The sequence below is a fragment of the Brassica rapa genome, chromosome A04 (genome assembly GCF_000309985.2).
Source record: "Brassica rapa cultivar Chiifu-401-42 chromosome A04, CAAS_Brap_v3.01, whole genome shotgun sequence".
Taxonomy (NCBI): Eukaryota; Viridiplantae; Streptophyta; class Magnoliopsida; order Brassicales; family Brassicaceae; genus Brassica; species Brassica rapa.
Genome location: NC_024798.2, coordinates 16,763,627 through 16,791,393, shown reverse-complemented (window position 1 = coordinate 16,791,393; position 27,767 = coordinate 16,763,627). Strand labels below are relative to the sequence as shown.

Genomic DNA, 27,767 nt, shown 5'->3' with positions numbered 1-27,767 from the left:
GGGGTGTAGTAATGACCGTGGAGCCTACATGTGTGATCGGAATCTGATTGCCATTGCCTACCAGAACGGACTCAGGTCCATGATATGATGAGACATTCTGAAGAGAGGACGCCGCAGACGTGATGTGTGCGGTTGCAGCGGAGTCTGGATACCACTCATGACCTGTCGCATCAGAAACCTGAATGGCAGCTAACGCTTTTGGAATATCAGTGCTTTGGTAAGCATTGTCGAACCGGTTCCAACATTTAAGAGCAGTGTGACCAGGACGCCCACAAATCTGACACGATGGGCGGTTCGAGTCGCCAGATAGAGCTTGGTTCCACCCAGACGTGTTGACTTGCTGAGAGAAGCCTCTCCCACGAGTGCTGAAGCCACCCCCTCGTCCCCTGTTCCCGTAGCGACCACCTCCATTCCCTCTGCCTCGCTGGTAGCTCATGGACCCCGTGCGTTGAGTCTGAAAGGCAGCGAATGGAGTCACATCTGCAGGGGTGTCGTAAGACTGAAGACGGGTGTGAAAACCTGAGACCTCAGAGAGAACATCACTAAAGGTCGGAGGAGGGTAGCGGGACATTGAGCTCTGCACAACCGTAGAGATGGGATCATATTCTCGTGAGAGACCATTGAGAAAGGTAAAGATCTTCATAGTCTCCTCAACTGGGCGCCCAATGGAGCTAAGTTGATCACAGAGAGCACGGAACTCCCGACAATAGACAAGAAACTCTTTACCGCGAGTTGACAGCAGCTGGAGCCTTCTCCTCAAGTCAAACTCTCGTGCAACAGAACTTTTGTTGAAATTATCGGCTAAAGATAACCACACATCACGGGCTGTGTTGAGGTTGTGGACATACCCAAGGGCCTCTTCGGTGAGAGTACCAAACAACCAAGACTTAACGAGTTGATCTGAACACCTCCAGGCTTCAAGGGCTGGATTCGGAGAGACGACTGGTACTTCATTGACGACGGTAGTGATAGTCTCCACTGGAGCCGGGACCTCACCAGTAACAAAACCTAGAAGCTTCTGGCTGCTAAGCAGAGCTTCAAGCTGAGTCTTCCACAGAAGATAGTTACTCTCATTGAGCTTTAACGTCACAGAACTAGTGATATGGAGGGCTGTAGGAAAAGGGTAGGTAACTGGAGCATCTGCCATTACAGCGACCTGTTAAGGTTCTCAAAGCTCTGATACCATGTGAAAGTTTGAGATCTGAAAAATATACTTTTCTTAACTCCCCCAACCACACCACAATAGTTCTTCAGTTACAATATATATAGTGTAAAGAAAGATTGTAAAACCCTAGAGCCACACTCTGATCTCTATACAAGTGGTGTAATCACAGCCCTTCGATGCATTGCCCAAGAGGGCTGAACGTATTCTTCAGGACCACACCACCAGCTGTCGCTGACCTCATCCCTTCCGTACTCTGTAGACGACCGTTTGAATTACTCATAACACTTCTTCCTTTTACCGCCTTCTCACTTAGGCTTTGTCTTAACTCAACACTAAGGCCCAAGTCATGTGTGTGAACTCGGCCCACTACATCCTCCTTCTTCTCTTTTACCGTCTCTGTTTCATATAACAGAGTTGTGTTACGCACACAAAACACATTAGCATCATAATCTTAGCATGTAGATTTATAGACTCAAGCACCAAGTATCTACTTCAACAATCTACCAATTAACATTTTCATTTTTTCGAACCGTGATGGCTTAAGCCGCAATCCACTCACGGATCTGAGTATCAAGCAAGTCTCCTATGTAATTATAGGTAGCTTCTGATGGATGAATGGAGTCAAAGAACAAAAACTCCGAGTGATTGTCACACGTTTGAGAAAGAACATTACACATGAAGCTCGTCTCCAGAAACCCTGTTCCACAACATCCTCTCTTCGTCTCCTTGAACCCTGTTTTTAAAAATCCCACACGAGTGATCATAGATATTATCTTATAAAAAAACTTGGGAGACAAGAAAGGTTGTATATATACCGTATTTGCCAGGGTTTTGCATCATGTCATAGATAGGGTTATATATATCAGCGTAGAGGATCTTGCTTCCGGTAAGAGATGCTTGCATCTGGGGTATTTGCTTTTGAAGCTTCTGATTGTATACCACAGAGTCTTTGTTCTCTTGTTCTAAGCAAAACCTAAAGATGTTGCGGAACTTAGCAGTCATTTGGATCGGTAAGCAACCAATAGGAGGTAAACCTCCGATCACAATATTTCTGCAACCTAAACTATATAGCTCCTGCACACATACACACACCAGAAAAGATAATCAAATAATTGTTAAAAAAAATTATTTCATAAGCTTTTTTAGTCTAGGATTTACGATTTGAAAAAAAAGGGTTTCAAATTTAAATTTTTTATTTTAGATTATAAATATATACCATTTTGTTAAATTTGAAAAATAGATTATCATATGAACTTGAGATGGATTTAGCATTTCCTTGCACAACAAGAAATGTTGCTATAGTTTGAAAACTTTACCCCAATGAGATTGTCAAGCCTCTTAAGAATAAAGTCTTGGTAGCTAGAGACATGATGGTACTGAAGACGCCTTGTAGGAATAGTGTAATAATTCAAGATGAAATCGTTAGTCCCTGCACTTATAACCACCAAGGCATTGTTGATAATCTCCATAGCTTTCTTGTCTCCCACGATACTCTTAAGACGAGCAATGTAGCTCTTGAACATGTTAGGTTGTTCGGAGACAGGAATCGCCTGAGTGGAGAGACTTGTTAGGTCATCGTAGCCCGCTCCGGCTGATGCAAAACAGACTCCAGTTACAATATCTTGGTCGGAGAGATTTGGTTGTAAGAAAGGAGGAACAAGCTGTTTGATGTTGTATTTGGCTGCGAGTATGTCGGGGATTAGTTTTCCGTTTGAGAATCTTCCGTTAGCTTCATGGTTTGGGAGATCAATGCCGTAAGGTAGATGTGTAGCTCTGAAGAATGTGTTTATAGGGTAGTTGTTGTTCCCTGTGTCCACGGTTGAGTCGCCGAAGATTAGAATCGCTGGGAATAGCGGTTGCGTTGTGGCGTTATCGGCTGCGTTGCTGGACGCGAGAAGTGTTGTTGCGATGAATAGAATGAAGGTTATGGTATTAGATGTAGACATTTTTTTTTGGTTTCTTTGTGTTTTGATTAACTTGAATGTGTATGTATGGTGATGAGTTTATAAAGAGCTTTGAAGGTGAGGTTTCTTTTTGTTGCCGTGTTGGATTTTTGATAATAGTGTGCTGTTGTTTTTCTTCTGTAAAATGAAACAAAAGGGATAAACAGCTTTGAATTTTGTAGTCTAAATAAAGATTCACCTAAAAACTGCAAAACAGATGGTAAATAGAAACTTTAATCGGTAGTGGAGCTGTTTAACAATTGATAAGATGTGTAAAGAGAAATGAAAAAATATCTAACATATCTCTAATGAAAATCCCTATGATCTGTACGAGGAACACAATACTGAATTTAACATATTGACAAACTATATACAAGGTGAGCGGGTTAACAGTTCTTTTTCTGTAAAATTTTGTTGATTAATTTTGATCTGATACAAGCTGGTGACTGTAAGAATACAATCCCAAAAAACAGAAGTTGTAACAGATATAAAACAGTCACACATGATAGACGCTAAAATTATAAATTATTTTCAGCTTTATTTATGCCAATCAGTTTTTTTTTTCTGCTTCCAATCTTATAAAATTCAGAGTCAATAATGTCTTTGATGAAATGCCTCAATCTAATGGAACCACGAGAACGTATGAAGAAAAGAAAATCATATACCAAACTAACACTTGACTGTAAACTTTTTTTTTTTTTTTTTTTAAACTCCTTAATCCCGTTTTAGAAAGAGAGCTTAAAGCTAATATTAGTTACAAGCCTCTGGCTCCAGAAGTTTGTTGAAATTTTGTGATCAGGTTTGTGTGTTAGCGTATCTCCATACGGTTACACACTTTAGAAAAATTACTTCTCCGTTTCATAAAGAAACATGAAATTTTTATCTATGCATTTATAAATTTTCATGATTTTTTATTATGGGGAATATACATCATTTACACAATCGAATTACTGAAAAACTGATACTGCATTTGCTAATGGGCCGCATTTATCAGATAATGGGCTTTGTTTTAATACGAAACGAGCCACACAACACGAGCAATAGAAACCCTAGTCCCAAAACTATATATTCTTCGCTTGCCGCTCATCGCCACCTTCTCTAGCGTTTTTTCAGAACTCTGAGCTAATCGGCAAACTTCATTTATCTTCTTCTACAACATGGCAACGCAAATCAGCAAGAAGAGAAAGGTAAAAATCTCACTCGATCCTTTTTACTTCCCTATGGATCTCTTTCGGTGCATCGAATTTTGAACTGGTTCCTTGAGTTTGTGTAGTTTGTAGCGGACGGTGTGTTCTACGCCGAGTTGAACGAAGTTCTGACTAGGGAGCTAGCAGAGGATGGATACTCAGGTGTGGAGGTTAGGGTTACTCCAATGAAGACTGAGATTATCATCAGAGCCACCCGTACTCAAAACGTTCTCGGTAATAATGTTCATTTCAACCTAAAGCTTAGAACTTTATCTGTAGAGAGGTCTGATTGATAGCTATTTGATTCGTTTGGATGTAGGTGAGAAGGGGAGGAGGATTAGGGAGCTGACATCACTTGTGCAGAAGAGATTCAGATTCCCTCAAGACAGTGTTGAGCTTTACGCTGAGAAGGTTGCCAACAGAGGCCTCTGCGCCATTGCTCAGGCTGAGTCTCTCCGTTACAAGCTCCTCGGTGGCCTTGCCGTTCGCAGGTACTCACATGGTCTTCTGTACATTTCTGTGTGTTGTTTGTTTGTCAGATCATGAATTTGTTAGCTTGTTACCTCATATAATGAGTTGCATTGCCTAAATGATTGGGTAAAGTTTATAGCTTTAGGCATGAATGGATGTTATTGAAGCATATCAAAGGAGATCCAATCTACTCGTTAACTTTGTAGTATTGGTGATGCATGTGGTTCTAGCTAGGTTTTGGCTGGTTGCTTTGTTTATATTTGCGTATTGTTTCCAGTCTTTGATTCTCTCGTTTCTTAACAAAAGCTGGATGTTTAATATGGCTATGATCTTGTGTTGTGTATAGGGCATGCTATGGTGTCTTGAGATTCGTCATGGAGAGCGGAGCTAAGGGTTGTGAGGTGAATACTAATAATTCCACTATTCTCTACGTTGTTTTGTTTTCTCTCCACAAAATTAATCTCAGACATTGTTCATGTCAAATGCTTGCTCTCAGGTGATCGTGAGTGGAAAGCTACGTGCAGCACGTGCCAAGTCCATGAAATTCAAGGACGGTTACATGGTTTCCTCTGGTCAACCTACCAAGGACTACATCGACTCTGCTGTCAGACATGTTCTCCTTAGACAGGTGAGATTTTCCTCTTCTGGCTTGTTTGGTTGAATAAGTAAATCGACAAAAGATGTCTAATTCTAAACCTCAAACGTATGTGCAGGGCGTGCTCGGAATCAAGGTGAAGGTCATGCTTGACTGGGACCCTAAGGGAATAAATGGACCAAAGACACCATTGCCTGATGTTGTCATCATCCATTCTCCCAAGGAAGAAGAAGTAAACTCTGCACCTGCTCAGGTTGATGCTCCGGCTGCTTTTGTACCCGAAGCTCCCCTCACTGCCGTAGATTACCCTGAGATGATCCCTGTCGCCTAGAAAGGAATACCTTTTTTTTACTACTATTCCATTTGATTTTGTTCTTTTTTTTGTTCTTGGAATCAGACTCCTTTCCAAATTTTATTTCTAAAATTATCTCAAGAAGTTTCCAGTGTAAGGGCTTTTGGATCCAAAAGTTTATTTCTCGTTTTCATTTTCAAGAAAGCTTTTGTATTTGCGATATACAAAAACCAATTTGAAATAACAGATCCCAGTTACTAACATATAAAAGAATTTAGTTGAAGAACTTCTAATTATTAAAGTTCAAGAAAAGTATATTCTTCAAGTGATTCCCTAATAATTCTTGAAGTTCTAAATAAGATTAAATCATAACCAAGATCCCAATATGCTTTTTTCCTTATCTTTAAAATAGTTGAAAATTCAGAATCAAATAGTAAAGTCATCGTGTCTGTCTCAGACACACACATGTAATAGAATCATAACTATGGCCCACAGAAGATGGCATAACAAGAAGGAGATGCCACTTGCCAACCCAATAATTGAAGCTTCTTTTCTAAGAAAAGTCGCAACAAATCATCTCTCTTTATTAACAACTTCTCCTCACCATTCAACTCCGATAAGAAAACAACCTCATTAGAACAAAGAAGACGATCATTCTAAAGAAAGAGAGATGGGTTGTATTCACTTCGAGTCATCAAAATATCAATGGACACGCTCTGTCCATGACCAAGAAACATCCAACACAGCTTCACCACAGCACGAGCACGGAGGGATCCAGGAAGCTTGGGCGGAGATCGAGACACGTGGAGGTGGTGGTCATTTCGCCGGAGAGAATAGGAAGAACAAGCTTGAGAAGAGGAAGAGCCAAGTGTTGCTTGAGGGCTACGTTGAAGCTTCTGCTGCTGATGATTATCAAGAAGATCTTACGAGAGGTAAGAGTTTGACGGATGATGATCTCGAGGAGCTTAAAGGCTGTTTAGATCTAGGTTTTGGGTTCAGCTACGACGAGATCCCTGAGCTTTGCAACACTTTGCCTGCTTTAGAGCTTTGTTACTCCATGAGCCAGAAGTTCTTGGATGATCAACAAAAGTCGTCGGACACGTGTCAGACTGAAGAAGATTCGCCGCCGCCACCGTCCACGACCGGTCCAGTGGCAAACTGGAAGATCTCTAGCCCTGGTAAGTAAATCTTGATTCCATTTAAAGAACATTTTGGTTGGTAAAATCTTTGTTTCTTTTTTTTTAATTCTTTTTTTTATATATAAAAAATGTTTTTGATTCAGGTGATAATCCAGATGATGTAAAAGCTAGACTCAAATACTGGGCACAAGCCGTAGCTTGCACTGTCCGGTTGTGTAGCTGAACAGCTATCATCATCTTGTCTGAACATATTGGGTGAACCAGAAACATTCTTCTGAAGACCTTTTTTTGCATGAATGAAGTCTCTGCCACTGTTAGCTGAAGAATAGACCTGCATTGTGTGTCCATGGAGAAACTGGTTCGGCTTTAAGTTGAATCTTTTTTTTTATGCATGTGTATTAGTCTTATTTGTCAATGAAATTGGAAATAAATGTGTCACTGAATAAAATTTTCATTTTATTTGTCTACAAATTCTCCTGACTGATCTCGACGTTTAAGTGCAATAAGGGTTACTTTAAGATCTAACATCTGAATAGAGTTCATTGTCCTCGTTATATGCAGTGATGAGACTGAGAGAGACAAAGAAACAACTGTGTTTTTGAAGTCCTCTGATTTGTTGTGGCTGAGGTAACTTGATCATCTAACTGTCAGAGTTTTGATTAACAAGTTAATCTTCTGTTTCATGATCTTGTTTTTGAATCATTGGTGATTAGGCTTAGATGATGGCAAAACTCGTGACTTTGCTTCAGTTACAAGATGTACTTACTTGTGATTCTTTTTATCTTTCCCGTTTGTGGGAAAAGAATCAGAAACTTTGTGGTCATAATTGTGAACACGCTCAACGTGTCTTGTACGATAGGGCAGACATGATCGTACTTTCACGTGTTCTGTTACGTATCCAACTTTTCTAATAACGGCGAATATGATTTCTTTCGAGTGATTTACACTATAGGACAGTTTATGAGTTTTTATTACACCATAAGGCAGTTGTTGCTCCTAAGGTAGTTTTTCACAACTACAAGCTAACTACGACTTTATTAAAACTAGATAGACCCCACAACTTTCCTTTTAATTTTGTTTTCTTTCTCTCTTTGTTAAAAAGAAATAACTTTTAATGGTAGAGAAATCCCAATAAAAATCTGGGAAACAATGATTTTAATGGCAAAAAAAGATGAAAAAGATGAAAAGGAAGAAATTGAACTGTAGTCACTTGAATACTTGCCGTAAACACATATCGTCGCCTTTTACTTCGTCGAAGGCCTTGATATGTTGTAATCTTCTTTGTCATCTCCTCAGACGTGTTGATTCACCTTGTCATCTCTTCCGTTGCGTTGCAACAATTTTTCCAGCGTCGTGACCTTATCTCTCTCGCCGTCGCGGCACTGTAGAAGCTCGGGAACATCAATGGCCACTTATGTTTTTTTTTTGTATTTTGGTCCTTAACGTTTTGTATAATTTTGTTTTAACCCTAAACTTGTACAAATCAACCCATAAACTTCTTGATTGTTCATTTTTGCCTATAAACTTATAAAAATAAAATATTGTTTCTTTGATGTATTTCAAAATTATCATGTGTACAACTATTGTCATGTACACCATATTCAGTTTGAGTTGATCTATTTTGTTATGTATTTTGGTATTCTTTAGTACACAACCGCTAATCCGCCTATTTGTGTACAATTTCGTCACATATATTGGTGCATTTTTTATGTACACGTGTACATGTCACAAATTGTACACAAAATAACCAACAAACTTCTTGATTGTTCATTCCAGTATATTTTTATAATTGCACGAATGATCTTTGGTTTTTTATTGCTTTCTTTTTTACCTCAAAACTTTCAAAATAAACTATTGTCTCTTTGATTTAGCTCAAAATTAACCAATTATGTATCACCCCTCTATGTTTCAAAAAAAAAAGTGTTTCAAAAAAAAAATGTATCACCCCTCTAATAATGAAATTGAACACATATATGCACATAATTAAATGTATTGGAAAATAAATTATATGAACTAAAATCTAAGCTAAAAATCATTAGATACAAATAACACACAAAAGCATGTGTACACTTATTGTCATGTACACATCTTCAGTTTGATTTGATTTACTGTGTTATGTATTTTGACATTTTTAGTAAGCAACCGCCAATCCACCTATATGTGTACAATTGTTTTATATATATTGGTTCATTTTGGTTGTACACGTGTACATGTCTCAAAATGTACACAAAATCACCCACAAACTTTTTGATTCTTCATTCTAGTACATCATCATAATTGCACGAATGATACTTGGTCTTTTGATTGCTTTAATTTTTTCCTCCAAACTTTCAAAAGTAAATAATTGTCTATTTGATTTAGCAAAGAAAACTGATTATGTAGTACAACCCCATGCTAATTAAACACATATATGCACATATTTAAATGCATTATAAAATGAATTAAATGAACAAAAATCAAAAGCTAAAAATCATTAGATACAAATAACACACAAAAGCATGTGTACAACTTATGTTTGACTTTTGTTATGTATATTTGGTATTTCTTTAGTAGGCTCCAGTCACCTATATGTGTATAACTTCTTCAAATATGTTAAAATAACACAAATAAACTAGTAAGGTTTTCTAAAATGCATAAATGAAACCGTAAATTTAAAAAGCATTTGGCGTGTACACTATATCATGTACATAACAATTTTATTATCCACATGTACAATAATTTTACATCAATTAACAATTTTATTATCCAAAAGTTGAAGGACTAGACGTGCAAAAACGCCAAAATAAGCCATTGTTACTCTTGAGCTTTTAGTGCCAGTAAGAGGGGGCACTAAAGAGGAATGAAGTTCACGGCGATGATGAATCACAACGAGAAAAGAGAAGGTGACACACAACACAGAGGATTGAGCCACACTAAGAATAACATGACGGATCAGATTCAATTTTCGTGTGACACCACAAGGAAAATGAACGCGGCAGCTTGGAGATCGAGTTTGGTTGAGGCTCCCCTGCGGTTTTGAAGCAATAACAGAGTACGGCGACACGAGAAGACATAAACGCCATGATTGAAGCTTGAATCAATCACAATGTTGACGTCGTTGTATACATCATGATTTACCATCATCAGAGATATAGCTTGATATATCTCAAAAGATAGATTGAATAATAAATATACTGATTATAAACATATTTTCTTAAACGAATGTTCAAAAAAAACAACATTCATTTTACAAAAAAAAATGAAGAACTCGTGAGAAAGAAACGAAGAAGAAGATACATGGGACCCTCTTTTTTTTTTTTGCTAAAAAGAGATGTAATTAAATCCTGAAAGAAATTAGACCCACTTTCTTTTGTTTACAATCTATTACTTAGTTTATGACTAGAAAATGGGTTTGGTTAGGAAAAACTACCCTAGTAGCACAAACTGTCTCATAATGTAATATTAAACTTGAAACTGCCTTTGAATGTAATATTTTCATTTCTTTCTCAATCTAACTTTTTCGTGTCAGCTTTTAACTGAGTCACGTGATAAAAAATGCATTTTTCATCCATGCGAACGACATGTCTATAGAGGATTGAGATTATATATGGAAAGGACTATTGTGTAAATGATGTAACCCTACCTAGAGATCATAGTAGCGTAGTATATATTGTAACATTATGTCTCTAATAATAATCAAGTTCCACATTTTACATGGTATCAGAGCCGTCGCTCCTAAAGACCTAATTTTCCTAAATTTTTCTTTCTTTCACGACAAACAACAATGGCGTCTCCAACCAACTCTACTTTCACAGAAGTCATTCCTACCAATCCAAACACAAAAACACTCCTAAACATAAACATGTCCAATGTTTCAAAGTTGTCAGCCACCAATTACCTCATGTGGAGTCTTCAAGTTCAAGCCTTGGTAGATGGATATGGTCTAGTTGGCCATCTTGATGGATCCATGGAGATCCCTCCTCCTACGGTTACGATCGATGGAGAAACAACACCGAATCCAGAGCATACCATCTGGAAAAGACAGGACCGCTTGATCTACAGTGCTCTTCTCGGAGCAATCACTCTGCCCATTCAACCGCTGGTCTCACGAGCACTTACAGCTGCTCATGTGTGGGAAACACTAGCCGCCACTTACGCAAAGCCGAGTCGGGCACATATCAAGAATCTGAGGAATCAACTCAAGCTGTGGAAGAAAGAAGACAAAACCATTGATGTCTATATGCAAGGCATCACCACTCGAGTGGATCAACTTGCCATTCTTGGCAAACCTATGGAGCACGAGGATCAAATTGATGCGTTACTTGAAGGACTACCTGATGAGTATAAGCCAGTGGTGGATCAGATTGAAGGTCGTGAGATCCCTCCAACGCTTATTGAGATACACGAGAAACTACTTCACCATGAAGCCAAGCTGGCCTCCACTGCGACTTCCTCCATTGTTCCTGTCTCCGCAAATCTTGCGCATCAGAAAGCTCAGCCTGTGTATCACAACAAAAACAGAGGAAACCACTACAATTCTAATAATCAACAGAGACCACACTACAACAACAACAACAACAACACGGGTTGGCAAAATCAGCAAAGAGGGTCTAGACCTTACCTTGGCAAGTGCCAAATTTGCGGAACTCAAGGACATGGAGCCAAGAAGTGTCCGCAGCTCTTGACGTATCAGGCGACTGCACAACAATCACCATTCACGCCTTGGCAGCCTCGTGCAAATGTAGCCGCTGCAACAGCATACAACGCAAACAACTGGTTGCTTGATAGTGGGGCGTCTCATCACATCACGTCTGATTTGCAGAACCTTTCCCTGCACCAACCATATGAAGGAGGTGAGACAGTTGCAATTGCCGATGGGTCAAACAAAACTATCACGCATACTGGTTCTACAACTCTATCCTCTCAAACTAAATCTCTTATGCTAGATGATGTTTTGTGTGTGCCAAAGATCAACAAAAATCTTATATCGGTTCATGGTTTGTGTAACACTAATCAAGTCTCCGTGGAATTCTTTCCCTCTTCGTTTCAGGTGAAGGATCTGAACACGGGGACCCGGTTAATCCAAGGCAGAGCTAGAGATCAACTGTATCAATGGCCGATATCACCGACGTCACCTGCGGCCATGTTTGCATCACCATCACCTAAGGCCACTATATCTTCTTGGCACTCTCGTTTGGGTCACCCATCTCTTTCTATTTTGAATAAAACTATCTCTAAGTTTTCTCTTCCTGTTTCTCAAATTTCTATCAAAACATTGTCATGTTCAGATTGCATGATCAATAAGAGTCACAAACTATCTTTTTCTACTTCTAGTTTGCAATCTACACGTCCTCTTGAGATTATTTTTTCTGATGTCTGGTCTTCTCCTATTCTATCCTCAGATCAGTACAAATATTATCTCATTCTTGTTGATCATTACACAAAATACACATGGCTATACCCCTTAAAACTAAAATCCCAAGTCAAGGAGATATTTGTGGCCTATAAGGAGCTAGTGGAAAACCGGTTTCAACAAAGAATTGGGACTCTATTTTCAGATAATGGTGGAGAATTTTTGGCACTAAAATCATACCTTCAACTGCAAGGGATCTCGCATCTCACATCACCTCCGCACACCCCTGAACACAACGGTGCGGCTGAGCGAAAGCATCGGCATGTCGTAGAAACTGGGTTGACTCTCATGTCACAGGCGAAGATGTCCAAGACCTACTGGCCATTTGCATTTGCTGCAGCCGTGTATCTCATCAATCGGCTCCCCACACCGAACTTGGAGTTTGATTCGCCCTACCAGAAGCTGTTTCAGAAGGCTCCGAACTACAGTCGTCTCAAAGTCTTCGGGTGCCTCTGTTTTCCATGGTTGAGACCCTATACAAAGCATAAATTGGAGGATCGATCGAAAAGTTGTGTTTTCTTGGGTTACTCAACAAGTCAAAGTGCTTACCTTTGTCTTCATGTCGCCACGAAAAGGATCTACACATCACGCCATGTTGTTTTCGATGAAACGGTGTTCCCATTCGCTCAGTCTCAGACAAGCTCAGCTCCAGCTTCTCCTGTCGAAGATACAACGTCTTCTCCGTCGAGTTATACTCCGGTCACTACAATTCCTCTCACCAATCCAGCTCCACCGTCGCCGTCTCCATCCCCGTGTTTGGATCCTCACCAACAACCGCATCCTGTCTCGCCATCATCACCTCAACAATCTCAGGTATCACCTTCTTCCTCTGACTCTCCGTTACGTTCTTCTTCTCCCTCTCATTCTGAGCCCACTGCTCCAAATGAAAATGGGCCGCAACCCACGGCCCAGATACCTCACCAAACAAATGAAGCCCAAAACCCACAAAACAATCCAACGTTATCTTCTTCAAATCTCCAAACCCTTGCCAACGTTACCAGTGAACCAGAAATTCAACCACCGTTAGATTCCCAAATGTCCCAAAACCTACAAAATCCTACTACCACCACTACTGGATCAACACAGAATCAACACCCGATGCAAACAAGGGCTAAGAACAAGATCGTTAAGCCCACAACAAAGTTCAGTCTCACGGCTTCCCGACAACAAACGAACCACGAACCGAGAACTGTTGCTCATGCACTCAAAGATGAAAAGTGGCGTAAAGCCATGTCGACTGAGTACGACGCGCAGATCAAGTATGGCACATGGGATTTAGTTCTACCTGAGCCCTCGCAAAATCTTGTTACATGTCGATGGATTTTCACCACAAAATACTTGGCGAATGGAGATGAGGAGAGACCGAAAGCACGTTTGGTAGCCAGAGGTAACACACAGAGGTATGGAGTTGATTTCAGTGAGACGTTCAGTCCTGTGATAAAGACAACTACAATACGGTTGGTTCTGGATATTGCGGTGAACAGGGGATGGCAATTGAAGCAACTTGATGTCAATAATGCATTTTTGCAAGGCGAACTTCAAGAAGAGGTTTTTATGACTCAACCACCGGGATTCGTGGACAGAGATCGACCGCAGCATGTATGTCGCTTGAAGAAGCCTATCTATGGCCTCAAGCAGGCTCCCAGGGCTTGGTACATGGCGCTGAAACATCACTTACTGGACATTGGATTCAAGAACTCTTTGGCAGATACATCGCTTTTCACATTCATCACTGGAGCTCAACAAACATATATTCTGGTGTATGTCGACGATATAATAGTCACGGGGAGTGACTCAACACATGTGGCTTCTGTGTTGCAATCGCTAGCACATCGGTTCTCCATCAAAGATCCAGTTGATTTGCATTATTTTTTGGGTGTTGAAGTTACCAGATCTCCGCAGGGTCTTCACTTGATGCAAAGAAGGTACATTCTGGATTTGCTAACACGTACAAACATGTTGGATGCAAAGACAGTGTCCACTCCGATGCAAACGACTCCGAAGTTAACATTAAAGGATGGCCCTCTTTTGAGTGATGCCTCTCAGTATCGATCTATCGTTGGAAGCTTGCAATATCTGGCCTTCACAAGACCTGATATTTCTTTTGCAGTCAACAGGTTGTCTCAGTTTATGCATCAGCCAACAGAGTGTCATTGGCAGGCAGTTAAGAGGGTGTTGCGGTATTTGGCAGGAACTCCTAGTCATGGTGTGTACATGAAAGCAGGCTCCCCTATTACACTTCATGCATTTACAGATGCGGATTGGGCAGGTGATACGGATGATTACGTTTCCACTAATGCGTACGTCATTTATCTTGGTTCCACACCAGTCTCCTGGTCGTCTAAAAAGCAGAATGGCGTGGCTCGTTCATCTACGGAAGCAGAGTACAGGGCAGTGGCTAATACTGCTTCAGAGGTTCGATGGATTTGTTCAATACTTGAGGAACTTGGGATTAAGATTCCTGCTGCTCCTGTTATCTATTGTGACAATGTATGTGCAACTTATCTCTGTGCTAATCCTGTTTTCCACTCAAGGATGAAGCACATTGCCATTGATTATCACTTTATACGACATCTCATTCAGTTGGGAATGGTTCGTGTTGCACACATCTCCACCAGGGATCAGCTCGCAGATGCTCTCACCAAGCCGCTCGGCAGGCAACAATTCGTTACCGCTACGTCCAAGATTGGAGTCACTAGAGTACCTCCATCTTGTGGGGGCGTATAGAGGATTGAGATTATATATGGAAAGGACTATTGTGTAAATGATGTAACCCTACCTAGAGATCATAGTAGCGTAGTATATATTGTAACATTATGTCTCTAATAATAATCAAGTTCCACATTCTACAATGTCAACAATGAGAAGACAAGTAACATTTTATTTAGAATACAGATTCAGAGAAGATATGTTTTGCAATGTCCATAATTGAAAACAAGAGGTTGAATAAATATAGATAAAACCCGTTCTTGAAACTTCAGTTTATGATTCAAGAAGAAGCAAGTCCCAACAAAGTTTGAATGTCTTTCTGCACAATCCAAATAAAACCGGTTAGTTATAAGGTGGTGCGTTATGTGTGATTTGTGAAACACATGAAAGAAGTGTGAGGATTCCGGTTTAGGAGGGAACCGGGGGGCCTGGTGCGTACCTCGAACTCAAGAGGAGATGTTCTAGGAGAGTATCTCTGGAAGACTTTGCCGTCAGGAGAAAATCAAGAACTTTGTAAAGTTCCATTTGATTGCGTCAATCAGCAAACCTCCTTTCTCTGCTTTCAAATGTTTGTATAACGGCGCCGTGTTCTTCCCGTTCACATACACCTACGTTGACACACAATCACTTTTAGTATAAAATGATTTTTCTCGTAACACATGTTTATTCAAAATCTTGTAATCAAACCGTCGATATTTCTTGGCTATTACTTTTCAATAAACTAGTAGTATATGGTAAGAAAACGATACCTAACCTAAAATATATTTTACAATTTGTTTTAGTAATAAAGAAACAGAGAAGAAACAATACTTTTTTGGTGAAAGTTCATTTATTTGACTAGATGAAAAGTATCGTACATAGATTGTGATTAGTAGGAAGAAGTTGAAGATAATTAAATTTGATAAAAGAAAAGAAAAAGAAGTAAGTACCTTGTCAAAGATGGGGGAATTCAGCTTTGAACCTGGTGCAGACAGTTTGTAGAATCTCTTCGTTGTTGCCTGGTTCTTGTCCCAGGAATTGGTTGCATGGAAACGCTAATATCTCCAACCCTGTTATTATATTTCACAATTGAAATCCTAATTAACCTAAAAAGAAAACCAAATTTGAATATATAGATCACAAATCTTGTTCCTTGTATTTGTCGTATTACTCTTGAGCATCTTTGTTTTTTTTATTTGCGTGCATTTTCGAAAATGATGGCTATTCATAACGTAACATTTCAAGACTGGTTGGCGCATCCAAGTCAAATTATTACTCTTGAAATCAAGTGTATGCTGGTGGTGGAAAGACACTAAAGATGGTTCTTGCTGATGAATCCGTAAGTGCATATGTAACTTTTTATCTGCATTTTTTAAAAACTATATTAAGAACTGACATTTCTAATGAACTAGATTCAAACTCCATGCATATCACAAGAATATGCAAATTTCGTTTAATTTCATTTTATGTCAGTTTCAGTTATAGTAATAAGAATACTAATTTTGTTTTCTAATGGATTGATATCACTAATTAAAGTACTAATTTCGTTTTATGTCAGTTTCAGTAAAAGGAATAAAAACTCGTCTGCCCGGAGGGGTCCATATCTAGTTGTTATTTAGACGAGAGCTGATACTCGTTACTTGGTCAGCCATTGGATCCAACTTCCCTTACAACTTACAAGTTCCTACTTTTATCATTTCTAGTTATTAAAACGAATATTATCAAATTGAAAGTTCTGGTCTCAACTCTCAAGACTCTTCCGACTTTAGTTAATTTAACGAAAACTCTGTCTAGTAGTATTAGACAACAGGGAAGTAGAGTTTTCTTGTTTGAATATGTTGTTGCGCTGGATGAAAGCTAATAATCAGATTTGTTATGATAATCAAGCAAGTCCATAGGCGTGTGAAGTGTTTTGACGAAACGTTTGATCAAACAGTAAATATCCATTCGCAGGTCGATTCAATGGTAGTGTATGTATACTATGCTTACTTTAAGTTTCCTTTTTTTTAACCTAACGGCTAATTAAACATGAAAGCTCTGAAAGTTTCACTTATCTCTAAACAAATCTCAGATACATACAAATCTCAGCTAAATAAGCCAGAGTTTATATATAGATAAATAAAAAAAACAATGATGCATTTTGTGAAATCATTAGGAAAAGGTTTGTATGGTTCCTTCAATCTCATCGGATTCACTAAACCCGATAGCTTACTACCATGCTGTGGCAAGCTCACTCCCTACAAAGAGCATTCAGATTCTGCACTCAACTCAGATTCTGTCCATGAAACCTTGGGGACATCTTGCTATAATGCAGCTACCGGAAGTTTAAGTTCTTTCCTGGAGAAATGTCATTGTCTGATATGATGATTAGGTATTTCACTCATATGATTCCTTCAAGGATTTGTCTCTCGGTTCATCATCACATCACGGATATGTTGACGTCGCAGGAGAATGAAAGAAAGAATACTTGTCGTTCACTTAAAGCCCATTTATGTAAGAAGAAAAGGCCCATTAAAAGTCTATTGGGCCCAATAAACTAGTGAATTGAGTATCTAACCTAGATATAAATACTAACAGCTAAAAATGTGATAACGCACCATTCTCTTGAGATCAACCCACTGCTCCTTCTTCGGTTCCAGCGTTAAGCAGATTTACATTTCAACATCATGGCGACTCAGATCAGCAAGAAGAGAAAGGTCATTTGTAATTTCTTTTTTTTTTTTTGGTTGAGTTGATCTCTATCGAAGCATCGTATATTGAACTGTATCTGTGTTGAATGTTTTTGTTATAGTTTGTAGCGGACGGTGTGTTCTACGCCGAGTTGAATGAGGTGCTCACTAGGGAGCTAGCAGAGGATGGGTACTCAGGTGTGGAGGTTAGGGTCACTCCAATGAGGACTGAGATTATCATCAGAGCTACTCGTACTCAAAATGTTCTAGGTAATATGTGTAGATAGTTATTTGGAACTGAAAGTTTGGAACTTTAAATATGGAATCTCATAAAGATCGTTTTTTTTTGGATGTAGGTGAGAAGGGAAGGAGGATTAGGGAGCTGACATCGCTTGTGCAGAAGAGATTCAGATTCCCTCAAGACAGTGTTGAGCTTTACGCTGAGAAGGTTGCCAACAGAGGTCTCTGCGCCATTGCTCAGGCTGAGTCTCTCCGTTACAAGCTCCTCGGTGGTCTGGCTGTTCGCAGGTATTGATATATAGTGACATGTAACCAGACATTTCGTAGTTCTTCTACTGTTTTTTTGTTTGATTGAAGTTTGTAGGTGTATTGAGGTAATGAATTTGTTAGTTTGTTATTCCATATGATGAGTCACATTACTTAACTTAATAGGATGAATGTCATAATTTTAGGAATTAAGAATTGTGGGTGACAAATGTTTGTATATGGGCTTACCGTGGGAAGCATTCATGGAGATTCTATATTTATTGGACCCTCTACTGAAGTTACACTCTTTATATTGGTAGCATTGATGCATATGGGTTCAAGCGAGGTTTTGGCTTGTTGCTTAGTTTATATTGCGAATTGTTATCTGCATGCTCTCGTTTCTTAACAAAAGCTGGATGTTTAATATGGCTATGATCTTGTGTTGTGTATAGGGCTTGCTATGGTGTCTTGAGATTCGTCATGGAGAGTGGAGCTAAGGGATGTGAGGTGAATACTAATCCCATTATTCTCTAAATTTATTTTCTACTATTATATAAAATAATGTCTCAGACATTTTGCATTTCTTTTTAACGCAAATGCTTGCTCACTCTCAGGTGATTGTGAGTGGAAAGCTCCGTGCTGCGCGTGCCAAGTCCATGAAATTCAAGGACGGTTACATGGTTTCCTCTGGTCAACCTACCAAGGAGTACATCGACTCTGCTGTCAGACATGTCCTGCTTAGACAAGTGAGAGTTTCTTATGGCATTTTTGGTTGAGCAAGTAAACCGGCAAGCAATGTCTAATTCTAAACCCCAAATGTATGTGCAGGGTGTGCTCGGAATCAAGGTGAAGGTCATGCTTGACTGGGACCCTAAGGGAGTAACGGGACCAAAGACACCATTGCCTGATGTTGTGATCATCCATACTCCCAAGGAAGAAGAAGTAAACTCTGCACCTGCTCAGGTTGATGCTCCGGCTGCTTTTGTACCCGAAGCTCCCCTCACTGCCGTAGATTACCCTGAGATGATCCCTGTCGCCTAGAAGACCTTTTATGTAATTTTGTTCCTTTTTGTTGAACTTTTCTCACCCTCTTTTGACAGTTTTTTGTTTCTTGTATCTTCGAATCAGACACCTTTCCTCAAATCGATTTTTCCAATTATTGAAATCCCGTGTAAGTTCCAAAAATATCTCACTGGTCTGACTGTTTAACCTTGGCAAAGATTATGTATCGTTTGATGGCTTTTGAATTTGATTCTTGGAATCACTCTCAAAGATGACATCTCTAAACACTCAAATTTTCAACATATTTATTCCGCAGACTACGCACCATATAAGTGCGGCTTCTGTTTCCACCACTGTCAGTCAATGAATGAGGACAGGTTTTTGCACCAAACCATCTCATATTGCCTCCCTCGCCACCTCCTAATCCAGCCCTCACCACTTATAGCAGCTTCCTTAGACTAATAAACACATTGAAACTCCTGCAAACAGCTACTATATTCAAAGAGACGTAGTAGTCACGTAGGGAGTAATATTATGTGGGCGTACCGTGTCCAATGCAAGGAGTATAAAAAAAAAGAAGCAGATCTTGGTGTAGGCCTCTTTTACATATATTTTCAGTTGGTCATCCTCTGTGTGCTCGAGCTTTTATCCCCAAGTACCTCACTTCTTTGTTCTATCCTACAAACAGAATGAGCTGACACTCTACAACAAATAATGAATCAGACTCTGTGAAGTTAATTTCTTGTGAGTTGTGACGAAGATTTTTGCAAATACTTCAAAAATTCAATGAGCCTGTTCTTGTTCCTTTCGTGATCTATAAAATTCAATGAGCCGGTTCTTATTCACATTTCTGTCAGCAAAAAAGTTCAAAGCAATACTTATGATCACATCATTGAAACATATGATCAAATAATATCACTAAACCACAAACTTACGTTACTTGTTCAATAAATAACTTTCTAAAAAATGACAAGTAACACCGTTAGGATTAAAACTCTAGATGAAGCGCACACAACTATGTAAAGAAAAGAGAATGTACGAAATTGTTACTATGATCAGTGTAGTTTTATTACTCACTAATTTTGTATCTATACATAAAAAATGGTTTGTGTTCAAAATTAACACATTCACCTCAGTATAAAGAGCTACATCAATCAAAAAGCGGATGCGTATTACTAATTCTATAGCTTTACTTAGCTTATTATCCGGTCCACTCTATTAGATCAGAGCGAGGAACATAAATCTTCGACAGTTGTTCTTCAGCTACTGTATCATTAACAACACCTCGACACCCTGGAAAGCCACATGAACATGAAAGCCGCTCATCGACTGACAAGAACCTGTAAGTTAGAAGATAAGCGTTAGCAAAATGATTATAGAATTATCTCAGATATGATCCAAATGGCATGAAAATGAAACCTGTAGTCATAAGTCAGCTCTTCCCATTTAGCTATATCCCTCTTTGCGAAAATGATAATGTGTTCATCTCCATTAACACTGATGACCCTCGAGTAGCAATTTGGCTGCATAAAAGTAAGTATAAAAATGCTTAGTTCTGTAGATGTTAACCCAATCGAATACAAGCATTAAGAGTGATGAGCCATAGACATACCACACAGGAGTGATTAATCAGGTGGGCAATGCTTCCTGCCCTTGTAGCATCTATGACCCGCTCGTCATCAATTCTAAACATATAAGTACCCGCACCCTATCACGTAAGAAACAAATAACTTTCTCAGATACTTATGAACTCATCCATGATTTATACTTTTAGAGGAATGTTATGAAATAATATAGAGATAGATGAATAAAGCTACATATCAATCCGCTGATACATTCTTCCAGTTTTGTTCATAGAATCTACCATATATGTAGCACACAAATGTACAAAGATAGTTAGAACTGCTTACCACCATTGAATTGTAGATAAGACGTTCTCTTTTGTCAGCTATTGAAGGTCTAACAAGTTCTCCCGTGTATTCAATCACCTACATCAAAATCATACAAATATATTTTCTTGAGTGCTACTTTCCAAAAACGGAAATTCAAGTTCAAGTTAAGTATGCTCACCATATCTCCAGCCCTGTGCGGAAGCTTTCCAAAGATGCCAAAGCCATGAATTCCTGATTTCCCTGAAAAGAAAAACGAACTTTTAGGATCATACAGAAATTCTACTATTTTGATCGTAGCATAAGTTTGAAAGACCTCTGATATCCTTTAAGATTTGCTGCTAATTCAAGAAGAACGAATGCTTACCAAATGTTAATCTCTTCTTGTATGTTTCCTTCATGTATTTATATTTCTCAGCCATAGAAACCATGTTGGTTGGTGTATTCATCTGTGACACCTTTGATCCGTGAATGCACTCATAGGTTGAAACCTCATTTCGAGAGTAACCACCGACAAGGTATGGCTGATTCTCAACAAATAACCGCTTTGAAGAAGCAGCCGCAAGAGCTTCAGGTTCCTTCCGCCCTCTTCTTCCAAGAAAATTATAAGGCTCTGCAACAATAGACCAAAAATATGTTGAGATGGATCATCTATGCTGCTGAAACGTAGGACATTACTAAAAGTGAAAAAGAATGTGAAAAATGCTTAAGATTAAACCTTTGTATTAAATATATTAAAAAACGGTTGTATATAAAATAGGAAACTACTATTCCAAGAGGATTTGTAAGAACATGAAAGATTAACAAACAAAAAAACACATGGTGTAATCTAAAGTTTAATCCTAGAACCCAAAGATAGACGAAGTAGCTACATACCAGTACGAGCACAGCCAGATGGATTAGGTGGTGGGAGATAGTCGGAATTTTTATGCGTAGTGGGTTTGATCATGTCTTTTGATTCTAGGCAGGCAGTTGATGTTTGTCGATGCCTCTTGCAGAATGAGCGCATGCGGATACACTGATCTGCTTCTTCATCCTCCTTTGGTCGAAGAAAAAGCTTATCCTCACTCTCAAGCTACATAGACGGTCAAGATAGCCATCATCAGTTAAAAACATCTCTTATGGACTAGCTGTGTTTTGAGTATCACTTGTGTGCAAGATATGAAAGTACCTCAACACATAGACCAGAAGCTCGCGCGCAAAGTGGATGATATGCCACACGACAAGAATCGTTTGAACACTGAAAAAATGTAGTCACTTTTAACATTATATCAACTCATCGCTGGCCTTTGACAGTAACAAAGGCATATACAGTTGTTTGGAACACAACTCATACACATGCTAAATGGCAAACATAACTTAACTTTAAAAGATATCACAATGCAATATTTCAAAAATCTAGTTCAATAAGAAAAGGGCATGTGATTTGGCCAGTGGACATAAACAAAAAGTAAATAAGCACTAAGATCTCCTCTGAAAAACTCATATGACACACATTCTTGCCAAATGAATCTATATATGCATCATCGCTTCTTAGAAAAAACCAACAAGTTGATATGATACTGTCTGTAAAAGGTCACCAACTACAGAAGCACAACCAAAAATATTTACAGGAATGATCAGAAAATTATGCTGCATTTCTTCTACTTAAACCCAGTAATATTGGCAGCATTTTCATTAGGCAATTTCAACTAGATAATTGTGTACCGGGAATCCATCACAATTCATAAGAATGATTTAGCTTCTATTATCACAGAAAGAAATCTTACTTGGATACAAGCTCCATAAGATACCGCACAGATGGTGCACATTAGTTTCCAGCGATCCTAGTTTTAAGAATTCAGCAAAAAAGGAAGAGGAATAAGATTTCTGAAAAGCCCACAGTGACGGTGTAAAGGAAACAGAAAAAGAAAAATGACCACCAACCTTACTGATTTTATTCACCCCATCAATCGGTTCCATCTTCTTGACATCAGATAGACACGTTTCTGTTGAAATAGGAAGTTTCAAATATGGTAAAATGCCACCTATTTCTTCAGTAGAAACTAATCTATACAAAACAACAAATCATAAATATCGAACCTGGTATCCATATAGCACAAGCTAGATGAGCCCAGCGCCCATCAGTTGTCGGCTTCATAACACCCCCTAAAAGAAGTTTTTATTATACACTAATGAAAAGACATAAATACTCCACACGCTAAATGATACGGTCAAATTACCTACTACAGGACAAAGACAACAGCGTGGATGTATATCAGGAGCTCCAGGACGGCATAAGTTGCATAACCACAAAGCACCATCACAGGGTTCTATCTCTCCATAGCATCCAGCATGGACCTAGTAGTGGACAAGCAATTTCAATTTGAGTCACACAAAGCACTACAGAGTGTAGATCTAAGAGGCATATGTTAACGAGAAAAGCTCAGAGCATGAACAATACCATTATTCTACATTTATCACATTGCAGGAACAAATTGTTTTCATACTCCTGCAGACAGAAAAAAAATATAAATCAGAATTCAGAACTAACTTGTTAAAGCGCAAAAGATTGAAAACTCCTATCGAGAAACAAAAAGATGCATCCTTAACCTCATCCATGTCGCAGACATTGCACTTATCGAGATCTTTCCAGTCAACACGAACAGGTCGATAACCAGTAAGATGATCTTGACGCTTTCCCAAACTATGTTTGCTTATAGAAACATTGGACGATAGTCTAGATTTTGATAAACCCTGCTAGATGATGGGTTATAAAGGTGCAACGCATATTAGGTGCAATCACTAGAAGCATACAAATCAGTTTAAATGCAACGACTAGATACCTGTACAAGTTTAATGACTTCCGGGTTGGAGAGACCAAACATGTCTGATCCATTTAGTTCATCCCCCAAAACATTAGGACTATCAGTAGCACTCTGAACCTTTCTTGTCCTGTTATATACCTTATTCCAGCAGGCCGATGGAGTAAGCCCTTTGAACTGCCAAAAAAAAGTTATCAGTGGTAGCCAGAGATGCACGCTGGACCTCAAAACACATAGAACACACATAGAAGGTTAGCAAAAGTAATTAGATGTTTTCTACTCACTTGCTCTCCACTATCTGCAGTCACTCTAAACAGAGGGCGAGTCTTCGACTCGGCATCTCTGAGCACTTCCATCTTGTACAAGGCATATGCGCTATGATCTGCTTAAAACCAAAAGCAACAGCCCATTTATGAACTAATTTCAATCAACCAAATATGGAAAATATCTTATTAGTAAGGAAAAGTCAAAAACTTATTAACAAATTACCTTTTAGGGATGTGTACTTTCTCATAGCCGTATAACCTTCAGGCCAAATATGATTCTCATCCTTGAAAAACTGAGAATCTGTCACAATTTTCCCTGTAAGACAAAAGTCATAAGTCAATTCATGATAATGGAGTTCATTCCAATAGCCAACTGAAAATAATTAACCATAGCACTAAGGATGATACACCATATTATAAGTTCCAAGCCTTACCGAGATTTATTATTTGCAGATCCCCTATTGTATACCGGAAATCTACAGTTTCTGTTGGTCTCAACCACACTTCTCCATCACTCATGTGATCAATGGCCGAGTTTGAGCTGACTTCTTCTGGACTATTGGTCCTTTCGGAATCAGCTCCTTTTTGAAGTTGAGTCATCCTTTCTGGAAGCCTATGTTCCTTCAGATATCTGGGTGAAGCAAAATAATAGTACTTTCAGGACAGGCAAAATGTTTCATGAAACATAGGGAAATAATTATTGGCCTAATTGTTAATGCACGAAGTACTGGAAAATCGAGAAAGTAGAATGTAAGTGAAAAGAGAGGGACTTGCATTTTTGCTTCGTGCATGCCCTCTTCAAACCGAGGTTGTTTGCACTTCAAATGAGATGACGCGAGAAGCCCTTTGAGAAACGAGGTTGCTTGTTTTACCTTTATTCTATACAACCAAAGGATGTTAAACTTCAGCTTGATAATGCGCAACATTCATCTCAACAATTCGGTAGCAAAACAAGATATTTAAATAGTTAGAAGACATTGTCTAACCTGGCAAAATCATGGGTGCCAAAAAATTGTACCAAGATCGATCTTCCTCCAGATACCTTGTTGGTTAGGCCTTTCCGCTCTCCAATAACAGATTCGTCCACAATAACTGCTGGCCACATAGCATGACCTGTCCAAAAAGGTAAGCAAATGCAGTGCCATGAAGCCCAGTAGGTAGTTTTCTGATAGCGTAGAAAAGATTTCTAAGATATGCAGAATTAGAAGAAGTCAGTTAAGTAAAAACCAGATAGTTTCGCCCATATAATGTCTCCAGGCCCAAAATCTTGAGAATCCTCCAAATTAGCTGCCAATACAACCATCTCCTCGTAATCACGGACACCAACAGTCACATCATTAGTACAAATCTTCAGATGTAACAGCTCCATCTCTTCACGAGAAACGAAAAATTTGATCATTTCACGATCAAGAAATAGATCCTCACTAGATCCATCCTCGTATTTAACCTAAAGAAGAATGCAACCACCGTTAGAGGATCAAGCTTTTGAATATTACCTAGCTCACAAAATCATTCAAACTCAAAACTCAATTAGAGTATCTAGGACTACTTACAACGTAACGCTTTCTCTCTAAACTGTATTCAACAATGGAACCTGTATACCAAGAAGCATCCAGCGGCCAAAAAACCTAGTGATTAAACAAAAGTTGATTGTTAAAATGGAATGCAATATAGCTTAAAACGGACAATTATCTACTTTAACACTTGCCTTGCATTGAAGCCCTACGAAACTTTTAGGATCCACACCATCATAACTCAACCTGCAAATTCAAAACTCCCTCTAATCAAACAAAACCAAGAGTTCTAGAAAATTTCACAAGTCAGTGACTTTGAGTGGTTAGAGAAGTGATAGAGCTAAACCCTAACCTGAACCATCTCTTAGTTGAAGCAGAAGCAATAGACACCTTGTCCTGACTCTTAACAAAGCTCCCCTTCCTTCTAGACGCCTCCTTCTGCTTATCTCCACTGCAACCCCTCAAGCCACTCCTTAGCCCACTCGAACCCTCACCAATTCTTCTCCTCTTCTGATTTCTCTCATCAAGCTTCAAACTTTCAGCGTTCCCAGACCCCCGCGGCGACCTCTTACGTCGGCGACAGTAGACTCGAACAATCTCAGGGCGCAGCAGCTTGTAATCACCGGCGCGGCAACAATCGCCATCACCGCTAACATCGCTACTACCTTCGACCTCGAATCGCTCAACCATCGGAAGCTTACGGGCCTTCACCTTCTTGGACATCAGACTGTGGGAACCGACGGCGACATTGCACGACGACGAGGCGACGGAGTACACGTAGCGAGACGGAGCTTCGACGTGGCGGCCGTGGATGTCGATTTCGATCTGGGATTCATCCGCAACGCACGCCATGGAGATGAATTGCTCTCTCGCGAAAAAAATCGATAGGGGTTTTCTGGATTTCGGAAATTAGGGTTTAGAAAGCAGAGATCGGAGAAAGATAAAAAAGGGGCGAAAGTCCTATGGAGGGAGACGCAAAAAGACGGTTTCCGTTTCCCGCCGATTTTTTTTTGTTAGATGGCAACAGTTTCAGATCTAATCTAGTGCGCTTTGTCTGTTTATATATCTCCGCGTCGATACATACAAACTCCCGTGCTATATGTATATATACTAGGTGTCTTCCTGCACCATGTGCAGTAAAAAAATTTTAAATATTTTTAACCAGATAAATATAAATTCTATTTTAAAATATAATTTTATTAATATTGTAAAAAAATTTTTGTATCAATATTTTAATATAAATTTGATTTAATTAAAAATAAAAAATATATTTAAGAATATGCATGTATATATTTGAAATTATAATCTTAGATAGATTTTTCTATCTATTTATTTTAATTAAATATATTAAATAAATTTGTAAAAGTTGCATAAATATCAAAAATTAAAATTAAAAATTATTTCTAAAAATTTGTATATATATAACAAATAATGATTTTTTGATTAAATTTTTAAAATTTTCTAAAAAAAATGTATACATTTTTGAAAATTTTAGTAATAAAATTGTATAATTTAAAAATATATATTAAATTATATTTCGAAATTTATAATGCCATATTTGAATATATTTATTTAATGATGATTTATGAGTTATTTCCATATTCTTAAAAAATTTCCAAAAATATAAATTGACATTAAATGTAATATATGAGTTATTACCATATTTTAAAAAGTTTACCAAAAAAATAAATTAACAGCAATTGTCCATGTCATATTAAGTTATAAGACATGTCATCAATTTCAGTAGCCATGTCATATTTGTTTTGTGAAATTGATTGTAGAAACGACATGTGGCAAAATCACTTCGCAAATATAGTCTAGGGGATGCGTTGCAATATCTGCTTATTTAAATAAAAATTAAAATATTTACTCAATTGCTATTTGCCGTGTCATCATCTAGGTTACAAGGAAGATTTATCAGATGTCTTGTTACTGTTTCCAAAATATTTTCAGAGTAACCTTTCCAAAGACATTCTGAAAGTTTACAATTTCATTTTGGAATCTTATTTCCGTTTTAAAGTCCAAAATCGTAAATAAGTAAAAAATATAAAATTATATTTTTATTTTATATAAGATTTTTATATAAGATCTAAAAATGAATTGTACTAAAATATAGAAAATAAAAATGTGCAAATATTAACCTAATACCATGAATTATCTTTGTGCACAATAGTTTTTTATACGAATTCTTGTATATTTTTCAGGACATAAGTTGTATAAAACTATTCTTATATTTTTAATATATATATATATAGAGAGAGAAGA

At 38.4% G+C, this 27,767-nt stretch overlaps 5 protein-coding genes across 10 annotated transcripts; 3 read left to right on the top strand and 2 right to left on the bottom strand.

Annotated features, from left to right (window-relative positions):
- Nucleotides 1-1,202: 1,202 nt before the first annotated feature.
- On the bottom strand, nucleotides 1,203-3,891 carry LOC103865130 (GDSL esterase/lipase At2g31540). The gene is made up of 3 exons (XM_009142910.3): nucleotides 2,482-3,891; nucleotides 1,981-2,239; nucleotides 1,203-1,898 (listed from the first exon to the last, which is right to left on the bottom strand). Exons 1-3 carry the CDS (start codon nucleotides 3,109-3,111, stop codon nucleotides 1,705-1,707), a joined length of 1,083 nt encoding a protein of 360 aa, XP_009141158.1. The 5' UTR covers nucleotides 3,112-3,891; the 3' UTR covers nucleotides 1,203-1,704.
- Nucleotides 3,892-4,138: 247 nt separating this feature from the next.
- On the top strand, nucleotides 4,139-19,214 carry LOC103865126 (40S ribosomal protein S3-2). Of its 2 annotated transcripts, XM_033289616.1 has the most exons (7): nucleotides 4,139-4,295; nucleotides 4,382-4,529; nucleotides 4,615-4,786; nucleotides 5,113-5,167; nucleotides 5,263-5,394; nucleotides 5,480-5,739; nucleotides 19,094-19,214. In XM_033289616.1, exons 1-6 carry the CDS (start codon nucleotides 4,266-4,268, stop codon nucleotides 5,690-5,692), a joined length of 750 nt encoding a protein of 249 aa, XP_033145507.1. In that variant the 5' UTR covers nucleotides 4,139-4,265; the 3' UTR covers nucleotides 5,693-5,739; nucleotides 19,094-19,214. The 2 variants fall into 2 exon arrangements, with proteins under 2 accessions (XP_033145507.1, XP_009141153.1); XM_009142905.3 differs by lacking the exon at nucleotides 19,094-19,214 and having other exon boundaries at nucleotides 5,480-5,910.
- LOC103865127 lies at nucleotides 6,185-7,741 on the top strand. 4 transcript variants are annotated; one of them, XR_001958373.2, is made up of 4 exons: nucleotides 6,185-6,831; nucleotides 6,936-7,150; nucleotides 7,354-7,419; nucleotides 7,506-7,741. XR_001958373.2 is itself a non-coding variant. In XM_009142906.3 (2 exons), the coding sequence occupies exons 1-2, from the start codon at nucleotides 6,324-6,326 to the stop codon at nucleotides 7,013-7,015; spliced, it is 588 nt and encodes a 195-aa protein (XP_009141154.1). In that variant the 5' UTR covers nucleotides 6,185-6,323; the 3' UTR covers nucleotides 7,016-7,276. The 4 variants fall into 4 exon arrangements, 1 of the variants encoding a protein (XP_009141154.1); XR_004457230.1 differs by having other exon boundaries at nucleotides 7,542-7,726; XR_001958372.2 differs by having other exon boundaries at nucleotides 7,354-7,731.
- Nucleotides 17,348-19,192, top strand: LOC103865129 (40S ribosomal protein S3-2-like). The gene is made up of 6 exons (XM_009142908.2): nucleotides 17,348-17,568; nucleotides 17,664-17,811; nucleotides 17,898-18,069; nucleotides 18,480-18,534; nucleotides 18,642-18,773; nucleotides 18,856-19,192. The coding sequence occupies exons 1-6, from the start codon at nucleotides 17,539-17,541 to the stop codon at nucleotides 19,066-19,068; spliced, it is 750 nt and encodes a 249-aa protein (XP_009141156.2). The 5' UTR covers nucleotides 17,348-17,538; the 3' UTR covers nucleotides 19,069-19,192.
- Nucleotides 19,094-26,583, bottom strand: LOC103865125 (histone-lysine N-methyltransferase ATX1). 2 transcript variants are annotated; one of them, XM_009142903.3, is made up of 25 exons: nucleotides 25,855-26,583; nucleotides 25,697-25,748; nucleotides 25,542-25,616; nucleotides 25,216-25,435; nucleotides 24,975-25,101; nucleotides 24,763-24,867; nucleotides 24,423-24,619; nucleotides 24,212-24,304; nucleotides 24,007-24,104; nucleotides 23,744-23,899; nucleotides 23,511-23,657; nucleotides 23,362-23,409; nucleotides 23,141-23,258; nucleotides 23,001-23,066; nucleotides 22,845-22,906; nucleotides 22,688-22,744; nucleotides 22,090-22,158; nucleotides 21,795-21,993; nucleotides 21,286-21,531; nucleotides 21,100-21,161; nucleotides 20,940-21,017; nucleotides 20,642-20,737; nucleotides 20,449-20,552; nucleotides 19,576-20,369; nucleotides 19,094-19,508 (listed from the first exon to the last, which is right to left on the bottom strand). In XM_009142903.3, the coding sequence occupies exons 1-24, from the start codon at nucleotides 26,352-26,354 to the stop codon at nucleotides 20,231-20,233; spliced, it is 3,114 nt and encodes a 1,037-aa protein (XP_009141151.1). In that variant the 5' UTR covers nucleotides 26,355-26,583; the 3' UTR covers nucleotides 19,094-19,508; nucleotides 19,576-20,230. The 2 variants fall into 2 exon arrangements, with proteins under 2 accessions (XP_009141151.1, XP_009141152.1); XM_009142904.3 differs by having other exon boundaries at nucleotides 23,511-23,654; nucleotides 25,855-26,354.
- Nucleotides 26,584-27,767: the final 1,184 nt, after the last annotated feature.

Coding starts and splice junctions, on each gene's coding strand:
- LOC103865130 (XM_009142910.3), bottom strand. CDS start 3,111: ATGTCTACATCTAATACCATAACCTTCATTCTATTCATCGCAACAACA. Junction 2,240..2,481: donor GGCTTGACAATCTCATTGGG/GTAAAGTTTTCA, acceptor GTATGTGTGCAG/GAGCTATATAGTTTAGGTTG. Junction 1,899..1,980: donor GCAAAACCCTGGCAAATACG/GTATATATACAA, acceptor TTTTAAAAACAG/GGTTCAAGGAGACGAAGAGA.
- LOC103865126 (XM_033289616.1), top strand. CDS start 4,266: ATGGCAACGCAAATCAGCAAGAAGAGAAAG. Junction 4,530..4,614: donor CCGTACTCAAAACGTTCTCG/GTAATAATGTTC, acceptor GTTTGGATGTAG/GTGAGAAGGGGAGGAGGATT. Junction 4,787..5,112: donor GGTGGCCTTGCCGTTCGCAG/GTACTCACATGG, acceptor TGTTGTGTATAG/GGCATGCTATGGTGTCTTGA.
- LOC103865127 (XM_009142906.3), top strand. CDS start 6,324: ATGGGTTGTATTCACTTCGAGTCATCAAAATATCAATGGACACGCTCT. Junction 6,832..6,935: donor CTGGAAGATCTCTAGCCCTG/GTAAGTAAATCT, acceptor TTTTTGATTCAG/GTGATAATCCAGATGATGTA.
- LOC103865129 (XM_009142908.2), top strand. CDS start 17,539: ATGGCGACTCAGATCAGCAAGAAGAGAAAG. Junction 18,535..18,641: donor GTGGAGCTAAGGGATGTGAG/GTGAATACTAAT, acceptor GCTCACTCTCAG/GTGATTGTGAGTGGAAAGCT. Junction 18,774..18,855: donor GACATGTCCTGCTTAGACAA/GTGAGAGTTTCT, acceptor ATGTATGTGCAG/GGTGTGCTCGGAATCAAGGT.
- LOC103865125 (XM_009142903.3), bottom strand. CDS start 26,354: ATGGCGTGCGTTGCGGATGAATCCCAGATCGAAATCGACATCCACGGC. Junction 24,105..24,211: donor AAAGTACACATCCCTAAAAG/GTAATTTGTTAA, acceptor GGTTTTAAGCAG/ATCATAGCGCATATGCCTTG. Junction 23,067..23,140: donor TTGTCTTTGTCCTGTAGTAG/GTAATTTGACCG, acceptor AACTTCTTTTAG/GGGGTGTTATGAAGCCGACA.